The sequence below is a fragment of the Lithobates pipiens genome, unplaced genomic scaffold, assembly GCF_037356315.1.
Source record: "Lithobates pipiens isolate NorthernLeopardFrog02 unplaced genomic scaffold, aLitPip1_a1.2 Scaffold_11, whole genome shotgun sequence".
Taxonomy (NCBI): domain Eukaryota; kingdom Metazoa; phylum Chordata; class Amphibia; order Anura; family Ranidae; genus Lithobates; species Lithobates pipiens.
In genome coordinates this window covers 17,128,505-17,148,786 of record NW_027507696.1, presented here as the reverse complement: position 1 = coordinate 17,148,786, position 20,282 = coordinate 17,128,505, and the positions used below count along the sequence as shown (strand labels likewise).

The 20,282-nt window shown below is 43.9% G+C and overlaps 1 protein-coding gene across 2 annotated transcripts in view; it reads right to left on the bottom strand.

Moving 5' to 3' along the window:
* The window catches only part of CUNH14orf93 (chromosome unknown C14orf93 homolog), a 57,050-nt gene that overhangs the window by 16,659 nt on the left and 20,109 nt on the right, over positions 1-20,282 (bottom strand). For both annotated transcript variants that reach the window (XM_077468960.1, XM_077468952.1), the window contains exon 3: positions 11,761-12,093. In XM_077468960.1, the coding sequence (XP_077325086.1) occupies positions 11,761-12,093 (333 nt within the window). The remainder of the gene's footprint in view (positions 1-11,760; positions 12,094-20,282) is intronic.

Genomic DNA, 20,282 nt, shown 5'->3' with positions numbered 1-20,282 from the left:
TTTGTCTATCCTGACCTGGACAGTACGAGGCGATGTGCCCCTCACAGCTCCCTTTATACACTGACCCCATCTGGAGGGTGAAGCTACTCACCTCTACGTCCTACATAAACGCAGCACACAGCTGCACCATTAGTGTGCTTGTTTCCTGGCCTAGACTGCCATTTAAGGCAGTGATACGGACCCTACCTGCAACAACATGTAAACTGCTTTATCTGCCAAAGCATTCGGAACTTTTGAAAGCCAGTCTTGTGATCCAGATACCCCCATCATGCTATATAAAAACAGCATCATTTTCTATTTCAGTTTATGTTATTTGCATGCTTCCATTTTTGGGGTACCTGGAAGGTTACTTTGTATGCTTCTATGACCTCACCTTTAGAAGTATTTAGAGAGTGGTGTATTTATAGCGCGGTTCCAGCGACCATTCCTTTTTTTTTTTTTCCAGTCATCGAGATAAATGTAAAATCATAAATACACTCACTGTATCGTTTCTTTTTGCTGTTGCTGTCCGTTTTCGTTTTAAATAAATATTTATAAAAAAAGATTGTGGCCGTTCCCATCTTGTTTGTGGGCATGTGAAGCCCACAAGCATGGATTTCCTGATATGGTGAATGCTGAGCTTCCAGCATTCACCGCTATTTCCAGCGCATGCTCAGTGTTTTCAGTGAGCAGAGCTGTAAACTTGAGGGTCTGCCATCACAGCGGCGGCGTCTAAATCCCGCGCAAATTTGCGGCAGGCATCCGCAATGACTCCTGGGAATAATGACAGGAGCTCCCAGGAGACATTGCTTGAAAAGATGAAATGATGTAAAAACCGCAGATTACCCACCCATATCCGCAGAGAGCTAAGAGAGGAAGCAGAGGAGGACTTCTACAAAAACACAGGTACAAAAGGAAAAAAAAAATTCAGTTTATTACTGAATAGTTTTATGGCATGTGATTAAGCAAAACATGTTAAATGGGGTGGAGCTCCGCTTTATGTTTCTATAGGAATGTAACTTATTTTTTTCCCTGATGAAGTCTGGTAAAAATGAAACAAGTTGGGAAGTGAACGGGACATCATCACTCCTGTTTGATTACGAGTGGCATGTAAGCAGTAATTGCCTTTTAATGTAAGATTTGTTTATACTGATATATTTGTTAAATAAAATCTAGTACACTGTACAAGTTTATTTTATGTATGTTCGTCTCCTAAATGGCTGATATAATAAAACCACTTGAGAATAAAGGAAGGCTGTGATAGGTACACACTGAAAGGAAAGATCTTCCTGCATAAGGGTATATATTAGTATATAATAGAGGGATGGTAAGTTTATTGGCTTTCAAGAGAAGCACTTGTGAGGGATTTGAGCAGAGATTCATCTGTTCATTTATATACGGAGGCTTTGCACGGCACATTATTGAGCAGATTACTTAGAGTTGAACTCCAGGATAAGAAAATATTGTCTAAATTCAAGAATCCTGTGTATTCTTCCTTGAATCTTGGTGTGCTTTGTGTATTTCTTCCAGATCTGTTCAGTAATTCTGTGTAAAATTTCACTTATGTGAAGGAGATTCCTGTAATAAAGACCTGTCACTGATGCTCTCTCTCTTTGTGCTGAGTGACTGGTCTTGTCTCCACCCCTTCCTGCAGTTTTTTGCAAGACACGTGTAGTGGGTTGGGCCTACTGGGCCCTTTCCACAGCTCTGCTCTCTGCACAAGCTATGTACAGCACAGTAATGATGTCACTGCTACTTGTACAAAAGCATTTGTTGCACACAAAGTGTATTTATATATTTTTTTTGTGCCTGGAGTTCCTGCTTGAGTGGTCAAGTGGTTATCACGTCTGCCTAGCAGCACTAGGGTCATCAGTTCGAATTGCAACCATGGCACTACCTGCCTGGAGTTTGCATGTTCTCCCTGTGCCCGCATGGGTGTTCTCCGGGTACTCCTGTTTCCTCCCACACTCCAAAGACATACTGGTAGATTAATTGGCTCCTGTTTAAATTGGCCCTAGTATATATATGTAGGAATGCAAATTAGGGACCTTAGATTGTAAGCTCCATGAGGGCAGGAACTGATGTGAAAGTACAATGCATACAGTATGTAAAGCGCTGTGTAAATTTATAGCGTTATATAAGTACCTGTAGTAATAATAATAAATGTTAGTTATCAGATCTGTTTCTGGACACTGGCACTGGTTTAAAGCGGAGTTCCACCCAAAAGTGGAACTTCCACTCATCTGATTCCTCCCCCCCTCCGGTGCCACATTTGGCACCTTTCAGGGGGGAGGGGTATCTGCACCCCCCTCCCCCCTGAAAGGTGCCAAATGTGGCACCGGAGTGGGGGAGGAATCAAATGAGCGGAAGTTCCACTTTTGAGTGGAACTCCTCTTTAAACCAGTGCCACTTCTGGGAATAGACTCCCGTGGGAGTCATTCCCCTTCCCTCACCCCCCCCCCCCCCGTTTCCTGGGAAACATGCAGTGACATCATAACTGTGCTGTACATAGCTGAGCTGTGCAGAGCTGTGGGCGGGGCCCAGTAAGCCCAACCCACTACATGTGCCCTGCAAAAAACTGCAGGAAGGGGTGGAGACAAGACCAGTCACTCAGCACAAAGAGAGAGAGAGCATCAGTGACGGGTCTTTATTACAGGAATCTCCTTCACATAAGCGGGACCATTTAAGATGCGCAGAGCGACTCGCGCATGCGCAGTAGGGAACTGGGAAGTGAAGCCATAACGCTTCACTTCCTGATCCCCTCACCGAGAATGGCGGCGGCAGCAGCCAAAAGCCGAGCGATTGATTGGCTTCGAGCTGCCAACATCGCTGGACTCCAGGAAAGGTAAGTGTCCATTTATTAAAAGTCAGCAGCTGCAGTATTTGTAGCTGCTGGCTTTTAATAATTTGTTTTTTTTAGGTGCACTCCCGCTTTAAATACAAGACCACATAATGGAGCTGGATGAGAAGCAGTTCAATCTTAAACTGTGCAAGGTCTTTTTACTGTTAGGATGGTAAGGATGTGGAACTCCCTTCCACAGTTGGTGATGCCAGCGCAGAGTGTGGATAAGTTCAAAAAACATTTAGATGTATTTCTTAGCGAACCCAATTTACAGGGATATAGAAAACAATAGTCACACACCCACACAGGTTGAACTGGATGGGCTGGTGTCAACCTTACCAACTATGTAAGTGAATGTTTATAATATTTAGGTTTGTAATATTCATTTATTAGTAGTGCTTAGTATTTTAGCACTGTATATAATCAAGTTTTGACAATTTAAAATGATTCTATATTCAATTACAGCTACTTAGAAATGTGGGATTGTATTACATTTTTTCTTATTTTAGATGAAGTTACTGTGCAGGCGGAAAGCATTGGCTTCGTATATAAAAAACACTGCTGTGAGTAAGACTTTGGTTTATTGGGTCATGCTGCTTCAAAAAAATTTAAACTGGTATTTTTGTGTTACTAAAGAAAAAGAACGGAGTGCAAAACTACAGACTCCCACAGTACCGTACAACAATAAATTACAAATTGTCTTTAAGCGGTCTGGCTCCTCCACACTATTGATAGTGCCATTTGTTTAGCTGTGTACTTGACTAAATCATTTCTTTTTTTTTTTGGCACTTTCATGAAATACAACAGCAAGCTCTATTTAGTTACCACACGGAGGATATAGATACGGACTTAAAAAAAATGTTTTCTTTCTTTTTTCTGAATAACCTGTGGTATCTTTATTAGAGCAGAGGAAGACAAGCTGTGGCTATCCTGCTGTTGTAAAATCACTATGTTCCTCCATATCCTACCTGGATTCCTTTACGAATCAGTCTACAATATATCATCACATGCTATTAGGAGATATTTTTTTGAATGGAAACATAGCCAGACCAGTTAGCAATTAACCTTTTACTTACATTTAGCAACAAGCAGCCAAATACGCAGCAGAAACATGCATATATAAACCATTTAACTGCTGAATGATTGGTAAAGTAATGCAGGTACAATTCTGCCCCAATCATAACAACTCTTCTAGAGTGGCTAAGTGCCGGTTCACACAGGGGCGACTCAGATCTGACTTCAAGTCGCCCCAAGTCACCTCAGGTCGCACAACATGTAGAAATCAATGTGAGTGAATGAGAGCTGTCTTAATGCACACTACTGAAGTCGCTCCGACTTCAGAAAAGGTTCCTGTACTACTTCAATCCGACTTGTAGGCGACTGGTACCCATTGATTTCAATGGAGGTCGCCGTCTATACAGAGGCGACTCTCAGAGAATTATCAGCTCTCAAAAGGAGTTCCCCCCTGAGAGCTCATTCTCTAATTGGCCACGGCAAGTCGCCTGGCCTGGGGCGACTTAAAGTAGTGTTGTAAGTCGCGTCCAAGTCACGTCAAGTCACGTCAAGTCAAGTCACGTCCAAGTTGCCTCCAAAAGTTGTGTTGCCCCTGTGTGAACCGAGCCTTAGGCTATGACATGCTTCAAAACCTGCAATTCTGTAGACTTGGTGCCCCTTGCCTATATTAGGGCTCATGTAAATGGGTGTTTTTTGCCAAATGCTGCTTTTGCATTTCAACATATCACAGGTCAAATGCATGCAATTGAATGCAAAATTCAGCAAAAGCCGTATCTTCTGCACTGAAAATGCATCCTAATAGGATCTGCTGCGTTCAAAAAACACAACCAGGTGCAGGTCAAATACATTTCCAGACCACTAGCGTCCTCTATTTTTTATGTGTTTGAGATAATATCTGTGAATCCATCTAGCATGGTACTTATAGCTCCAGTTAGCCTGAGGGATCATCCAGTTACTGTGCACCTGAACTATGAATAAATATGTATCACTTCATTCATTCATTCAGCCCCTTTGGGGCTGCAAAGATGGAAGGGAGTTGAGTTTGAATATGGGGGACAAGGGAAGGGGCGGGGGGTGATTGGTTTGTTTGTTAGGATGGACTGTTTTGTAGGTAGTAGGTATCTGTTTTCTAGATCACCTATCAATTGTTGTTTAGTTGCAAGGCCCTATGTGGCCCAAACTTAAAGCGTTTGTTAACCCAAAACAATAAAATATAGACCCTGTTCTTTTAAAGCATGTTATACATCACAGTGCTTGCGCTGTCTCATTTAGCCCCCTCTATCACCTGAAATACCTGCCTGATCTTGCCAGTTTCTACCTCCCCCTGTATTTTGGTTCCCAATACATCAGGGCTGCTGAGCCCTGACACCGTTGTCGGTGTAAGTGCCTCCGTCATAAGCTGCTATCTGCAGCTCTCTTGTGTCTCCTCTGTCCTCCTCCTCCCCCTACCCTCCCTGCCTGTCATCTCTCACTATCGCTGATCTGCTCCTTTCGCCACTGCTTCAAAACTAACTGATCTGTATAGTATCCCCTCCGTCAGATAAAAAGCTGTGTTCTAGTGCCTGTGCTTTATTTAAAAAAAAAAAGATTTCTACCTTATTTAACAGTGTCTTCCAGCAATCACATGACTCCAGGTTCTCTTCTCCTCCCCACCTCCCTGGCTGACATCAGCAGGGGAATCTTGGCCCCACCCACTGGAGATATCACATGGGGAGAGCTAAGAGCCTGGAGTCATCTCATCACTGAAAGACACTGTTAAAACATGTAGAAATCATTTTTATTTATTTTTTTAAAGCACAGGCACTAGGACACAGCTTTTTATCTGACAGAGGGGATGATATAAAGAGGAGATAGTGGCTTAACAACCACTTTAAGGTGTTACCAAACCCAGGACCCTGCATTCACTATATCTGATCTCCTACAGTACACAGCACATGGAAATGCAATAGTTGTAGTAAATATAAACTGCTAAATACTCTTTCTCATCAGCAGTTAGAGCAGCCTTGCGACTTATCACTGTCTGCTTAAAGCTTGTAGGAGGAGTTTTCATTTCCCCCCTGACCCTCTGTCTGGACAGTGCTGATTGACCCTGTGCTGACCATATGCACTCTCCCATTAAAACTCTCTAGAAATATACGCCAAACTGAGCATGTGCAGCTTGTCCCCTAATGCTCTGTTCTATCAGGACATGGTCTGGAGTCAGTGGAAGAAGAGGAGGATCAGAAAAACAGCTAGTATAACAAGCATGCTTTATTGCATATACAGACTGATTTTACTGTTGTGGGTTTAGTAACACTTTAAGGTGACCTTTTATTTTTTTACTTTTTGCTGCTCTGTCAAAATAAATAATACTCAATAAAAAAAGAAATAATAATAATACATCTTCAGGACAGTCATACACCCCACACCACTGAAGTAATTTAATTTAGAATCTGCAAATTTGCATTTAACGTGTTCTTCAAACACACAGCACATGTAGGAAAACAAGGCTTATACGCATGTACCCAAAGATAGCGAATGTAAACACATTAATTAGCTCTGCCCCCTCCCTCCAATTCAAACACACAGCACATGTAGGAAAACAAGGCCTATACGCATGTACCCAAAGATAGCGAATGTAAACACATTAATTAGCTCTGCCCCCTCCCTCCAATTCAAACACACAGCACATGTAGGAAAACAAGGCCTATACGCATGTACCCAAAGATAGCGAATGTAAACACATCAATTAGCTCCGCCCCCTCCCTCCAATTCAATAAGCTTTGCTAGCAAACACTCCAGCAGTAACATAAATGGAAATCTGCACTTACCCTACAGTAGGTGTTCAAATCAAAAGCTATAAACGCATAAATAAAAATTCATATATCCCGACACACATTGTGCAAAAGGAATCCGTGCAACAAAGCCCATATATCCCATATATATGAGACATACTGTATATTATTTGTGTATAAAAAAAGTCTATGCTGAAAAGTGCAAACAAAATACAATTGCAAAAAAAGCTAATGAAAAGTACATTCCATTGGAGTGGGGGAGGAAATTGGAGTACCCAGAAGAAACCCACGCAGGCACAGGGAGAACATGCAAACTCCAGGCAGATGGAACCAGTGACCCTATTGTTGCTAGGTGAAAGTGCTAACCACTACACCATTGTGCTGCCCATCTTCTTTTATGGTATTACGAAGAGTATTTCATTCTTACACTGAGATGCTGGCTTAAAGAGGTTCTAAAGTTGCCTCAAGGTTTGTTTGTTTTTTTACCTTAAAGCATTTGCTACCCTAATGCCGCGTACACACGATCTGACGTTCCAGCAGACCAGAGTCCATCGGACAATTCAATCGTGTGTGAGCTCCAGTGGACTTTTTCTTCCCAAAAGTCCAGCGGACCTAGAAATAAAACATGCTATACCAGTGAAAACAGCGCTAGCAATAGTGACAAAATAAATATACTCAAAAGTGAAAAATGAGTGACCACGAAAAATTATGTTCGTCATAATTGTGCCCAAAGTTTCATCATAAACGTGTCCAAAAGAGATATAATATATACAAGAAATGGTGATATAGTGTCCATCAAAAATTTAATTAATAAGGTGTCCAGCATACTATAACGTGCAACACAATGGGGTTTATTTACTAAAGGCAACTCCGCTTTGCACTGCAAGTACACTTAAAAGTAAAGTCACTGTAGATCCGAGGGGGATATGCAAAGAAAATAAAAAACAGCATTTTAGCTTGCACATGATTGGATGATAAAATCAGCAGAGCTTCCACTGATTTTAGATCTACCCCTCAGATTTAGAGCGACTGCACTTCCAAGTGCACTTGCAGTGCAAAGTGGATTTGCCTTTCGTAAATAATCCCCTTCTTGGGCTGAACTCACCAAACAGGCAACCGGAGCTGATCACCATTATTTGTATATATTATATTTCTTTTGGACACGTTTATGATGACAATTTGGGCACAATTATGATGAACATCATTTTTCGTGGTCACTAATTTTTCACTTTTGAGTATATTTATTTTGTCACTATTGCTAGCGCTGGTTTCACTGGTATAGCATTTCTTGAAGTTTTAGCACTCTTTTTAAAGCAGCTGCAAATTATTTCTTATTATTATTATTTCTCATTTTTCATTTTTTCTGTTGTGCAGATATTTTGTTTTATTTTGTGCCGGTTTTCTGTATATATAGAAATAAAACATGTTTTAAATCATCCCGCCGGAGCCAGTTCCTGTCGGGAAGTCCATATGCTGGTCCGACGGACCAACTACGACGCAATAGCAACTACAGCACCTGCCCGCGAGAATGTTTCCAGCGCAATCTTATTAGCGGATCGGATTGGAGGCAAGGGGGGGTAAATGGATATAAGAGGTGAATGGAGGGTCCAATTGGGTCCTAAGGCTGCTTTCACGCTGATGCACCACATGCACCTGTGGCTTTCCTGCAGGTTAGCTGCACTTTGCCATAGACTTCTATTATATCCTACAGGTGTGGTGCAATTTCTGAAAGCGCACCAAACCCACAGGTAATAAACAGAAGTCTATGGCTCAGTGCAGGTAACCTGTAGGTGCTCTGCACCTGTGGATTAGTTTGAAAGCAGCCTAGTAACCACTGCAAAACAGATATGCCCATATATACACTGTGATTTCAGTAATAAACTTACCTTTAATAACCTTCTATTTCGTTTTCCCAGGGTGTTGCTGTCCCATGCAGAGTGCATTTGGTATCAATTGTGACAGGAGCTGGCGCTATACAGGAAGCATTGGCTTATGTGGCTCTTCTCTGCAGCTGCTTGCTTTCTCTCCTGCCCGCTTCATTCGCAATACAGTTGCTCTGGGATGGCGGGTCGGCAACCTGCGATCTGGGCTGGCCAAACCACCATCCCAGAACAAGAGGGCGCAGGCCACATCAGAGGGCTCCACAGGCCACATGTGGCCCCCGGGCCATTGTAAACTATATAACACTGAAAACTGTATATTATCTCCACAGCTTAAGTGAATATAAATAAAGTGCAAAAATTAAAAACCACAAAAAATATAAAAAGCAGATATCCTTCAAACTTGCAGGTAAAAATGCAATTCGTGCTTTAACCACTTGCCGACCGCCGCATGTAGATTTACGTCGGCAGAATGGTACGGCTGGGCAAATGGGCGTTCAGGTACGTCCCTTTGAATTTGCCGCCATGTGGTCACGTGCACGCCGCTGACAGCAGGCGTGCGACCCTGCCGTGAGCAGGATTGCTGGTCCCGCAGACTCGATGTTCGCGGGGATAGCCGCGATCATCTCACGGAGCTGAAGAACGGGGAGATGCTAATGTAAACAAGCATCTCCCCGTTCTACCTAGTGACACTGTCACCGATTAGCACTCCCTGTGATCAGGAGCCATGATCAGTGAAGTGTTATTCATAGCCAAGCCCCATAACAGTTAGAAACACGACCCAGACACATTTAACCCCTCCCTAGCCCTTTAGTGGTTAACCCCTTTACTGCCAGTGTCATTTTTACAGTAATCAGTGCAATTTATAGCATTGATCGCTGTAAAAATTACTGGTTCCAAAAATGTGTCAAAATTGTCCGAGGTGTCCGCCATAATGTTGCAGTCCTGACGAAAATCGCCGCCATTACTATTATAATAAAAATTCCCTATTTTGTAGATGCTATAACTTTTGCGCAAACCAATGAATAAACGCTTGTTGCGATTTTTTTTACCAAAAATATGTAGAAGAATACGTATTGGCCTAAATTGAGGAAAAAAAATTTTTTTATATATTTTTTGGGGACATTTATTATAGCAAAAAGTAAAAAATAATCATTTTTTTTCAAAATGGTCGCTTTATTTTTGTTTATAGCGCAAAAAATAAAAACCGCAGAGGTGATCAAATACCACCAAAAGAAAGCTCTATTTGTGGGAAAAAAGTCAATTTTGTCTGGGAGCAACGTTGCATGACCGCGCAATTGTCAGTTAAAGGGACGCAGTGCCGAATCGTAAAATGTGCTTTGGTCTTTGGCCAGCAAAATGGTCCGGGGCTTAAGTGGTTAACATAAATGTGCAATCACCACCACCATCCACCTTTGAGTGAATTGGCCGCTCGCCTCAAAGAAAGACCCACCAGGGTCTATTCAAGCCTTGTTTAAAAGTGTAGGAAGATTCTCGATAGTCAGGGAAATCAACTCCGATAATAAAGTACACACTCTCTCTTTGGAAAAAGATTTCTCGAAATGTTGCTCAAACAGTGCGACAAAAAGCAGCTTCTGATGAAGCGCTTTGATTGTTGAGAACTATGATCACTGATTCATTTTAGTTTTACCAGTCTCCTGTAATTTCTAGTTTTCTGGATGACCACCATTTGGGAATGTTCTGGATCCGGTTCTGGATGGTGGTGGTAAATGCACATTTAACTTAAAGCACGAATTGCATTTTTACCTGCAAGTGAGAAGGATATCTGCTCACTTCAGAATCATCACAATTTTAGCACTTTCTTTGCATATTTTATTTTATTTTTTTTGTGGTTTTTCAATGTTGCACTTTATTTATATTCACTTAAGCTGTGGAGATAATATACAGTTTTCAGTGTTATATAGTTCACAGTGTTGAATAAGCGCACCATGATTTGCATATTTACTATTTATGAAAAGATTATAGTTTTTAAAGCAGCGGGGGGTGTCTTGAGCTAACAGGCAGGTAGGGAGGGGGGAGGGGGGAGGACAACGCAGGGCTGCAGATGACGGTGTCGCGGCTCAGCAGCTATGATAAACCGTGGTCAGTTTACAGGGGGGAGGGCAGAACCAAGCAGGATCAGTCAGGTTTTTTTTTAGGTTATACAGGGGGCCAAATGACACAGCACAAGCACCATGCTGTGTAACATGCTTTAACCACATCAGCTCCAGAAGGTTTTACCCACTTCCTGACCAGGCCATTTTTTATGCGATACGGCACTGCATTGCTTTAACTAACAATGCGTGGTCGTGCGACGCTGCACCCAAATAAAATGAATGTTCCTTTTTCCCAGAAATAGCGATTTCTTTTGGTGGTACTTGATCACCACTGTGGTTTTTATTTTTTGCGCTATAAACAAAAACAAAAAAGACCAACAGTTTTTAATAAACAATAAAACATTCCCAATAAAAAAAACGTAAAAAAAATATAAATTTCTTCATCAATTTAAGCCAATATCTATTCTGCTACATGTTTTTGGTAAAAAAAAAAAAAAAAAATCAATACGCGTATATTGATTGATTTGCGCAAACGCTATAGCGTCTACAACTATGGGATAGATTTAGGGACTTTTTATTTTTTTTTTTTACTAGTAATGGCAGCGATCAAACATTTTTAGCGGGAAAGCGACATTACGGTGGACAAATTGGACACCAAGCGACACTTTTTGGGGACGAGTGACACCAATACTGGGATCAGTGCTAAATAAAATGCACAGCCACAGTATAAATGACACTGGCAGGGAAGGGGTTAACACCAAAGGTGATCAAGGGGTTATGTGTGTCCCTGGGAGGTGCTTACTAACTGTGTGGAGGGACGGATACACTGGAGAAAAAGAGAGATCTGTGTTTCAGCTTATTTGAAACACAAGGTCTCATTTGCTCCCTGACAGATCAGCAGTTTGCCTTGTTTACATAGGCACACCGCTACTCCGTCTCTCCACTGAACGATCGCCTTCCAGACCTGCTGATTGGCTCCCGCTGTGTCCAATCACAGCAGGAGCAGTGCTCCGTGAGCGCGCACCCCCCTACACTGCGTGCACAAAACTGCCGCAGTATATATGCGGTAGGTGGTTCAAAAGCGGTTAAGGGAACAGGATTTCTTTTTCTTTTTTTTGGCGTCAACATTTCAACACTTCATTGTATTTTTTTTTTTTTTTTTCTCAGTAAGACAAATGTGGTGGATTTCCCAGATATACACTATACATACTTACAGACAAAACTAGGTCTCGTTTTCTTCTAGAACATTTCTGGCCATGGCTTCGTTGGCGCGAGCTTGTTCCAGTATAATATGCCACAAATGGTGGCGACACGGGAGGCCTCATCTCATCTGAAGAAGTCTCTGCCATAATCAAGCCACCAGGACTAAGAGAGCCATCCTTCTGTATTCGAAGATGGGAATGTGCTGACTTCAGAATTGGAGGAGTTGCTTCATTTAGAACTTCCACTGTGTCCCTATGAGGATGTGAATCAGTCACTTGCTTCACAAAGTTGGGTGGCAAAATCCTTTGAGCTGTTGATTCTGGAGTTAAAAAATCATCAATAGCCTGAAAGAATAAAATCATTGTTGTAATGCTATATCCAGATAAAACTATCTCTATAGGGAATAATAAAAAATATTTCATAAAAATAAAACTTTTAATGGCAGCTACTGTGTTAATATACAGATAGATGACGGGTGGTGAGGAAACATAGGCACTGAGCATGCACACAACAGATGGTATGAAGATAATACACCTGCCAGAATTACTGCAAACAGAAGCTGTCCCTATTAAAAGTGACAGACTGCGTCTCCCACTGGAATGAAGTTGAATGGAGACTAAGCATACACAGGCTGTGAGTTGATATATTATGTACACATACACATGGCAGGCAGCAAAGGGGGCATTAAGCCAAAGGAATACGAGGCCACTGAGCAAAGCGCTAAAACCTATGCTTCATTATATTGGGTTTTGGTTAACTGCTGCAAGTGTAAAAAGATCACGGCCAGCCCTGTTTACACTCCCGTTAAAACGGTCATGCCAAGCCATCAATGGTGTCAGGAAAATATTTGGGTAACATTGCACTCTGGTAAGTAAGCACACATTTCGGGAAAATACATTTGAGCATACTTTCTTTCTATAACATGTTTGTCCACAATTTGGTTACCTTGGTAAAATTGTATGTAAACGCTAACAATAATTTCCTCCTATTTGTTTCATCATGCTCTGTTAAAGTGTTTGTTAACCCAAAGAAAAAAAATACATATAGATCCTGGTCCCTTAAAGCAGATTACACAGCACAGTGCTTGTGCTGTGTAATCTGCCCCTCTCTAAAAAAACAAAAAAAAACCTGGCTGATATTGCCACTTCCTGTATCCCCTCTCTGCTCTGACCACGATAATCAGGGCTGCTGAGCCCTGACCGCCGTGGTCAGCGTACATCTCTACGTCATCGGCAGCTCCCCTGCTCTCCTCTCTCCTCCCTGCCTCTCAGCTCTGTTTTCTGTCTCCGCCCCCCCCCCCCCCCACGGTTATTAGTACAAATAAAACATTATAAATGGTCACTGCCACCCGCTCTATTTTAGTCAGGCATACCACACTGTATTAGTCCTTTATAAAAAACGAGGCATGTAAATATATTTTTAGAGCGATCTTCAGGCCGGTCACATAACTCTCAGTCAGTTTCCAGGGCTACTGCAGGAGGGGATGAGTGGCCATTTGACCTCCCCGGGTTATGTCAGATGGAGATCTCGGCCCCTCTTGCAGAAGCCATGTATCGGAGATGTAAAGCGGTCGCAAGTCATGTGACCGGCCTAAAGATCATTCTAAAAAGATATTTACATGCCTCGTTTTTATAAAAGACATGCATAGTGTGCTATGCCTAGCTCTAATAGAGGGGCTGGCAGTATTAATTATATATGGGTTAACAAAGACTTTAAATAAAATATTGGTTTCATTATATCAGCTGAAAAAAAAAAAAGTAGCTCTTCATCCAGACAGAAATCTTGTGAGCTAGTAACTGCCTGTACTTTCTGCCTGTGGACTGTTATCAGTTAGCATTGCTGCCTGCTATCTCTATGGACCAGTGGTCCCCAACCTTTTGGACCTCACAGACCATTAAACTCACAATTATGAATCCTGTGGACCACTGACATGAATTTTACATGCCTTACTATGCTCCGGCTCTCTGCCCCCCTTCCCCTTGATCACACTGCTGCCTTATACATGCAATGCTCTGACTCTTTACCCCACCCCCCCGTTGATCGCACTTCTGCCTTTTACACAAAATGCTCTGGCTCTCTGCCCCCTCCCCCTTGATCACACTGCTGCCTTATGCACACAATGCTCCACCTCTCTACCCCCCTCCCCCTGGATCACACTGCTGCCTCATACTCACACAATGCTCCGGTTCTCTGCCCCCCCCTCCCCCTGGATCACATTGCTGCCTTGTACATACAATGCTCCAGCTCTCTGACCCCACTCCCCCAGATCACACTGCTGCCTTGTACACACACTGCTCTGGCTCCCTGCCCCCCTGCATTCTGCATCACACTGCTGCCTTACACAGACTCATCATTAGATCTCAGCTCATTTTCCAGTCATGTGCTCAAGCTCTGTGCTCCTACAGTCTGTGAACAGTGCTGCCATTGGATGTCCCCTCCTTCCCCACCTTCCTCTGTCTGAACTACCCCTGGCGCCCAGGGGCGTACTAAGTGGGGGGGCGGGGGGGCGTGCCGCCCCGGGTGCCACACACTGGGGGGGGGGTGTCAGGCCAGCGCCCCCCCTCCCCTCTCCGCAACTGAAGTGTCAGACAGCGCCGTGAGGAGCCCGAGGCACTGGCAGTGGGCGGCATTGGGGGGGGTGCGAGCAGCACCTGAGTGGAGTGACATGTGCAGGCTCAGTGATCCGGGACCCAGCTCCCCTTCTCTCTGTGGTCGCGTCGCGCTGCCGTTCTGATCAGTCTCGGGCAGCGGCTGTCACTCACAGCCGAGCAGAGTGAAGCCGCCTCCCCCTCCTCCATGCACAGCACTGTGTAGACAAGGAGGGGGAGGCGGCTTCACTCTGCTCGGCTGTGAGTGACAGCCGCTGCCCGAGACTGATCTGAACGGCGCGCGGTGACACTTCACTCGGGTGCTGCTCGCACCTCCCCCCTGCAATGCCGCTGCCTTGGGCTCCAGGTACACTAGGGGTTCTTTACTGTGGTGGGTCCTGCACTGTAGGGAGTCTGCACTGTAGGGGGGGGTCCTGCACTGTAGGGGGGTCCTGCACTGTAGGGGGGTCCTGCACTGTAGGGGGGGTCCTGCACTGTAGGGGGGTTCTTTACTGTGGTGGGTCCTGCACTGTAGGGGGGGTCCTGCACTGTAGGGGGTCCTGCACTGTAGGGGGGGTCCTGCACTGTAGAAGGGGTCCTGCACTGTAGAAGGGGTCCTGCACTGTAGAAGGGGGTCCTGCACTGTAGGGGGTCTGCACTGTAGGGGGGTCCTGCACTGTAGGGGGGGTCCTGCACTGTAGGGGGGGTCCTGCACTGTAGGGGGTCCTGCACTGTAGAAGGGGTCCTGCACTGTAGAAGGGGTCCTGCACTGTAGGGGGTCCTGCACTGTAGGGGGTCCTGCACTGTAGGGGGTCCTGCACTGTAGGGGGGTCCTGCACTGTAGAAGGGGTCCTGCACTGTAGGGGGGGGGGGGTCTGTACTGTAGGGGAAGATTCTGCACTGTAGGGGGGTCTGTACTGTAGGTGAGGATTCTGTACTGTAGGGGAGTCTGTACTGTAGGGGAGTCTGCGCTGTAGGGGGGTGGGTCTGTACTGTAGGAGGGTCTGCACTGTAGGGGGGGGGTCTGCGCTATAGGGTGGAGGGGTCTGTACTGTAGGAGGGTCTGCACTGTAGGGGAGGATTCTGTACTGTAGGGGGGTCTACACTGTAGATGGGGGTCTGTATGGTAGGGAGGGGGGTCTGCACTGTAGGGGATCTGTGTAACATGCAGAGGGTCCAGAGCTGTGAGGGGCTGTGTAATGTAAAGGGGTGCAGAGGTGCAGGGTGCTGTGTAATGTAAAGGGGTCCAGAGGTACAAGGGCTGTGTAATGTAAAGGGGTCCAGAGGTTCAGGGTGCTGTGTAATGTAAAGGGATCCATGGGTACAAGGGCTGTGTAATGTAAAGGGGTCAGGAGGTTCAGGGTGCTATGTTATGTAAAGGGGTCCAGAGGTACAAGAGCTGTGTAATGTAAAGGGGTCCAGAGGTGCAGGCTGCTGTGTAATGTAAAGAGGTCCTTAGGCGCAAGGTCCTGTGTAATGTAAAGGGGTCCAGAGGTGCAGGGCGCTGTGTAATGTAAAGGGGTCAGGAGGTTCAGGGTGCTATGTTATGTAAAGGGGTCTAGTGGTACAAGAGCTGTGTAATGTAAAGGGGTCCAGAGGTGCAGGCTGCTGTGTAATGTAAAGGGGTCCAGAGGTGCAGGGGGCTGTGTAATGTAGAGATCCTTAGGTGCAAGGTCCTGTGTAATGTAAAGGGGTCCAGAGGTGCAGGGTGCTGTGTAATTTAAAGGGGTCCAGAGGTGCAGTTGTGGAGAGGGGGGGGTACACAGTAGTGACAAAAAGATATTGAAGGATGCAGAGGTGTGCAGGGGACACGGTGGGTGTTTTTAAATTTTATGGTGGGGGGGTGCCAGATATAGGATCCGCCCCGGGTGCCAAATGCTCTAGGTACGCCCCTGCTGGCGCCTCCCCCCGAGTTCACAGGAGCCGGAAACAACAGAAGAGGCATCAGGTATCAATGCACGCTGATAGTATTGACTGTCAGTGCGCACTGAGAACAACATTGGGCGGTATACATCCGACACAATGTTGATTTGCGGCAGAACCCCTGGGGACCACCAAAATATTCTCATGCACTATCAGTGGTCCATTGGGCACTGTGTGGGGGGAGGGGAGCAGATGAACTATTTTCATATTACTGGATTTTGTAACACTTTAAGGTAAAAAACTTTTTACGTTTCTCTGTGCCTCCTTCTCCTATGTGAAAGGGAAGAGAGGGGAGAAGAGATCAGTGCTGTGCACAGCTGCATTGATTCTCCTCTCTTTTCCTCTTTAAACAGCATTTGAGCAGCAGCAGCAGGAGCCATTGGCTCTTGCTGCTGTCAATCAGATGCAATGAAGAGGAAGTGGGGGGCGGGCCTAAGTCCCGCTGTGTAAGTCTATGGAGCGCGGCTCCATAGACACACAGGTCGGGGGCGCGCAGACTATGCTCTCCCCATAGCCAGTGGCTGGTCCGTCATAAGAAGAGGAGGAGCCAAGATCGTCTCCTTGGAACCCAGAAGAGGATGATCGGGGCCACTCTGTGTAATACCACTGCACTGAGCTGGTAAGTATAACATGTTTGTTATTAAAAATAAAATCTTTGACATTAGTAACACTTTAAGGCTGCATTCACACTTCAGCGTTTTGAATCATGGACAGATTTGCCATGAATCTTCCCACTATTTGAAATCGCTGATGTGTGAATTGCAAATCACGTGACTCGCATTTGAGATGCCATTCATTTGAATATGCAGAGGTGGTTCTGGCCAGCTCAGTAGATTGCTTTAAGAAAAGCCTGGATTATTTCCTAAGTGTACATAATATAACTGGGTACTAACATTTATAGGTAAAGTTGATCCGGGCAAAATCCGAGTGCCTCTCGGGGGATCAGGAAGGAATTTTTTCCCCTGCTTTAGCAAATTGGATCATGCTCTGCTGGGGTTTTTCGCCTTACTCTGGATCAACTGTGGCATATAGAATTGGGTATATTGGATTGTACATTATTTTTTATTTTTTGGTTGTGGTTGGACTGGATGGATTTGTGTCTTTTTTCAACCTAACGATGTAACTATGAATGGCACCTCAAATCGATAAATCGCAGCAACATGCATCGCGGGAAGCATGTCGCCAATAGGTAGATCCCTAACTTTTTTTGGGCGTCATGCTTCCCATGATGTGTGTTGCCGTGACTGCAGCGCGATTTATCGTGCTACAATCGCAGAAGACCTGTGCTGCGATTTGAGGTGTCATTCAAATGAATGGCATCTCAAATGCGAGTCCTGCAATTTTCCATTCAAACATCAGCGCTTTCAATTAGTGGCAAATTTGCCTGCGATTCAAAATGCTGAAGTGTGAATGCAGCCTAAGTTCATTGCCCATTAAACCTTGTAGGATATGAAAGCTCAAGTGTATATGTGTATCTTGAAATCAATACAAATCAGTGGACTAATTATTTCCTAACAAATGACAGATATGCAGTAGGTAATGGTAGACCACTTATGTTTCACATGTTAATTATAGTCATCACCCCAATAAAAAGAAGCCAGTATTTGGTAGAAACAAACTAAACAATGTTCATGCATTAAAATTCACATTATTTCTTCTGTCATATGAAGATTTGTTATTCTGTTAATGCTCTTGACATGCTTTCACTTTAAGGATACAAGGATTTCAGACATTTGCTTCCAGCCATTCCTAGTTTAGGTCATAAGACTGGAAGCTACTTGTGTAATCAAGTATGTTGGTACAAGCTTTTGACAAGCATTGTAGGAAACTTCCAGTAAGGTCTACAACCTATAAGGAACTAAATGTACTAGGTAAAGGCTGTATTAAAGAATCAAGAAGGCAAATGACAATGATCTGGTAAGATGATGAAATCACTACACTTTTCCCCAAAGCAATCCAAGTGAAGCTTTGTTTTACAATGCGCAAACACACTGCAGTGTCTTAAAAACGGTCCGTCAAAAAAGCACGTCACATTTTGAATGACAATTGCGTGGTCATGCAACACTGTATCCAAATTCATTTTTGAGACAGATAGAGCTTTCTTATGATGGTATTTAATCACTACTGGATTTTTTATTCTTTGCTAAACAAACGAAAAAAGATTGAAAATTTTGAAGAATGCTTTTCATATTTTCTGGTATAAAATTTCAAAATAAGTATGTTTTTTTCTTCAATGATGTGCGCTGATGAGGCTGCACTCTAATGCCGTGTACACACGGTCGAACTTTCCGGCAGAAAAAGTCAGACGGAATCATTTCATTGGATATCCTGATCGTGTGTGTGGGCTTCAGCTGACTTTTTTTTTTTTCGAAAATTCTGACAGACCTAGAAATAGAACATGTTTTAAATCTTTCCGACGGAATCAATTTCTATCGGGAAAACAGTTCGTCTGTATGCTGTTCCGACGGACCAAAAACGACGCAAGGGCAGCTATTGGTTACTGGCTATTAAACTTTCTTTTTCTAGTCCCATCGTACGTGTTGTACGTCACCATGTTCTAAACGATCGGACTTTGGTGTGATCACGTGTAGGCAAGTCCGTTTCAGCGGAACTCCGTCAGAAAAACCATCAGAGTTTATGATGGAAAAAACGGTTGTGTGTATGTGGCATAACTTGTAACTTCCTGATGAATCACAGTCGGCTAACTACATCACATGCATAAGATCGTGTGGCACAGGTAGCCTGTAGCCTCTTGGGATGTATGATGTGTTTTAGAAGGCTGTAGGCAGGAAGGGGAGCAGGACATGGCAAAGTTATCCTCACTTTAGCAAGGACTGAGGAAGATGAATCCAGTACCGACAAAAACTGAACCAGTTACAGGCTGGGGGAAGGAGCGGATGAGCAGAAGTTCTGCTTTAATTCCACTGTTGCACATGCTGACTTATATACCACATTTCAGACTAAAGTCTCGTACACACGATTAGACTTTCAGAAGACAAAGCGTCAGACTTTTGACCGAAGGGTGTGTGCCAGGAACTTGTCTTCCATACAAAACAGTACACAGTTGTCGGCCAACAAACACAAACGTAGTGACGTACTACGAGGAATTTCAGCTCTTGAGAGCCACCCTTTGGGCACCTTCTGCCAATGTCATGTTTGAATCACTGATTCCGAGCATGCGGGTTTGTACGTTGGACTTTTGTGTGACGGACTTGTGTACAGACGATAGGAAAATCTGACAACAGACCGTTGTCTGCCGAAAATGTATTAGCCTACCATCCAACATTTGTTGGCGGAAAGTTGGACAACAATTGATGGAGCGTACTAACGACTAATGGTCAGATTTTAGGCAAACAGTCTGTCATCACACAATTCCCTGCCGAAATTGTGTGTCTTTACTCACAAATACTCAAACACAATGGAATTTAGGCAGATTTTAGGAGCAAATGAAAGACATCTTAATAAGAGGATGTGTTACTTCTCATGGTCCTGACAATACAGCATACATGTGCTAAATTTATGATAACCACTGTAGATATTTTACCTTTAAATGGGAGTACTAGTAGTGGTGGATGCGGTCAAGGGATGTTTTAATCAAGAAACAAGATGCAAGACTTATGTATGAAAAAAGTGTTTTTATTGTCCATAGAAACCAATTACCTTCCAACTGTTACTTCTTCCATGTAGAGTTTAAAATAAAAAAAAAAAAGGATTCTGATTGGTTGCAGTGGGCTACAGGAAATTATCTTGTCAGAACAATTTCTATGTATAATCGCCCACCTTTGACCAACAGTGATGAGGGTGTGAAATATACTTATTGCACCTGTTTGTATGCTGCTATGATTGCTCACTATCCCTAAAGCCCCATACACACTATCAGATTTTCTGCTGATTTTTTTACTTCAGATTTACCAAAACCGTATAATATGAGGTCAAACCTTAGGAGTTTCAATTTGTATGCAATCAGGCAGGCCTTTGCACTACATGGTTTTGGTAAATCTGAAGACAAAAATCAGCAGAAA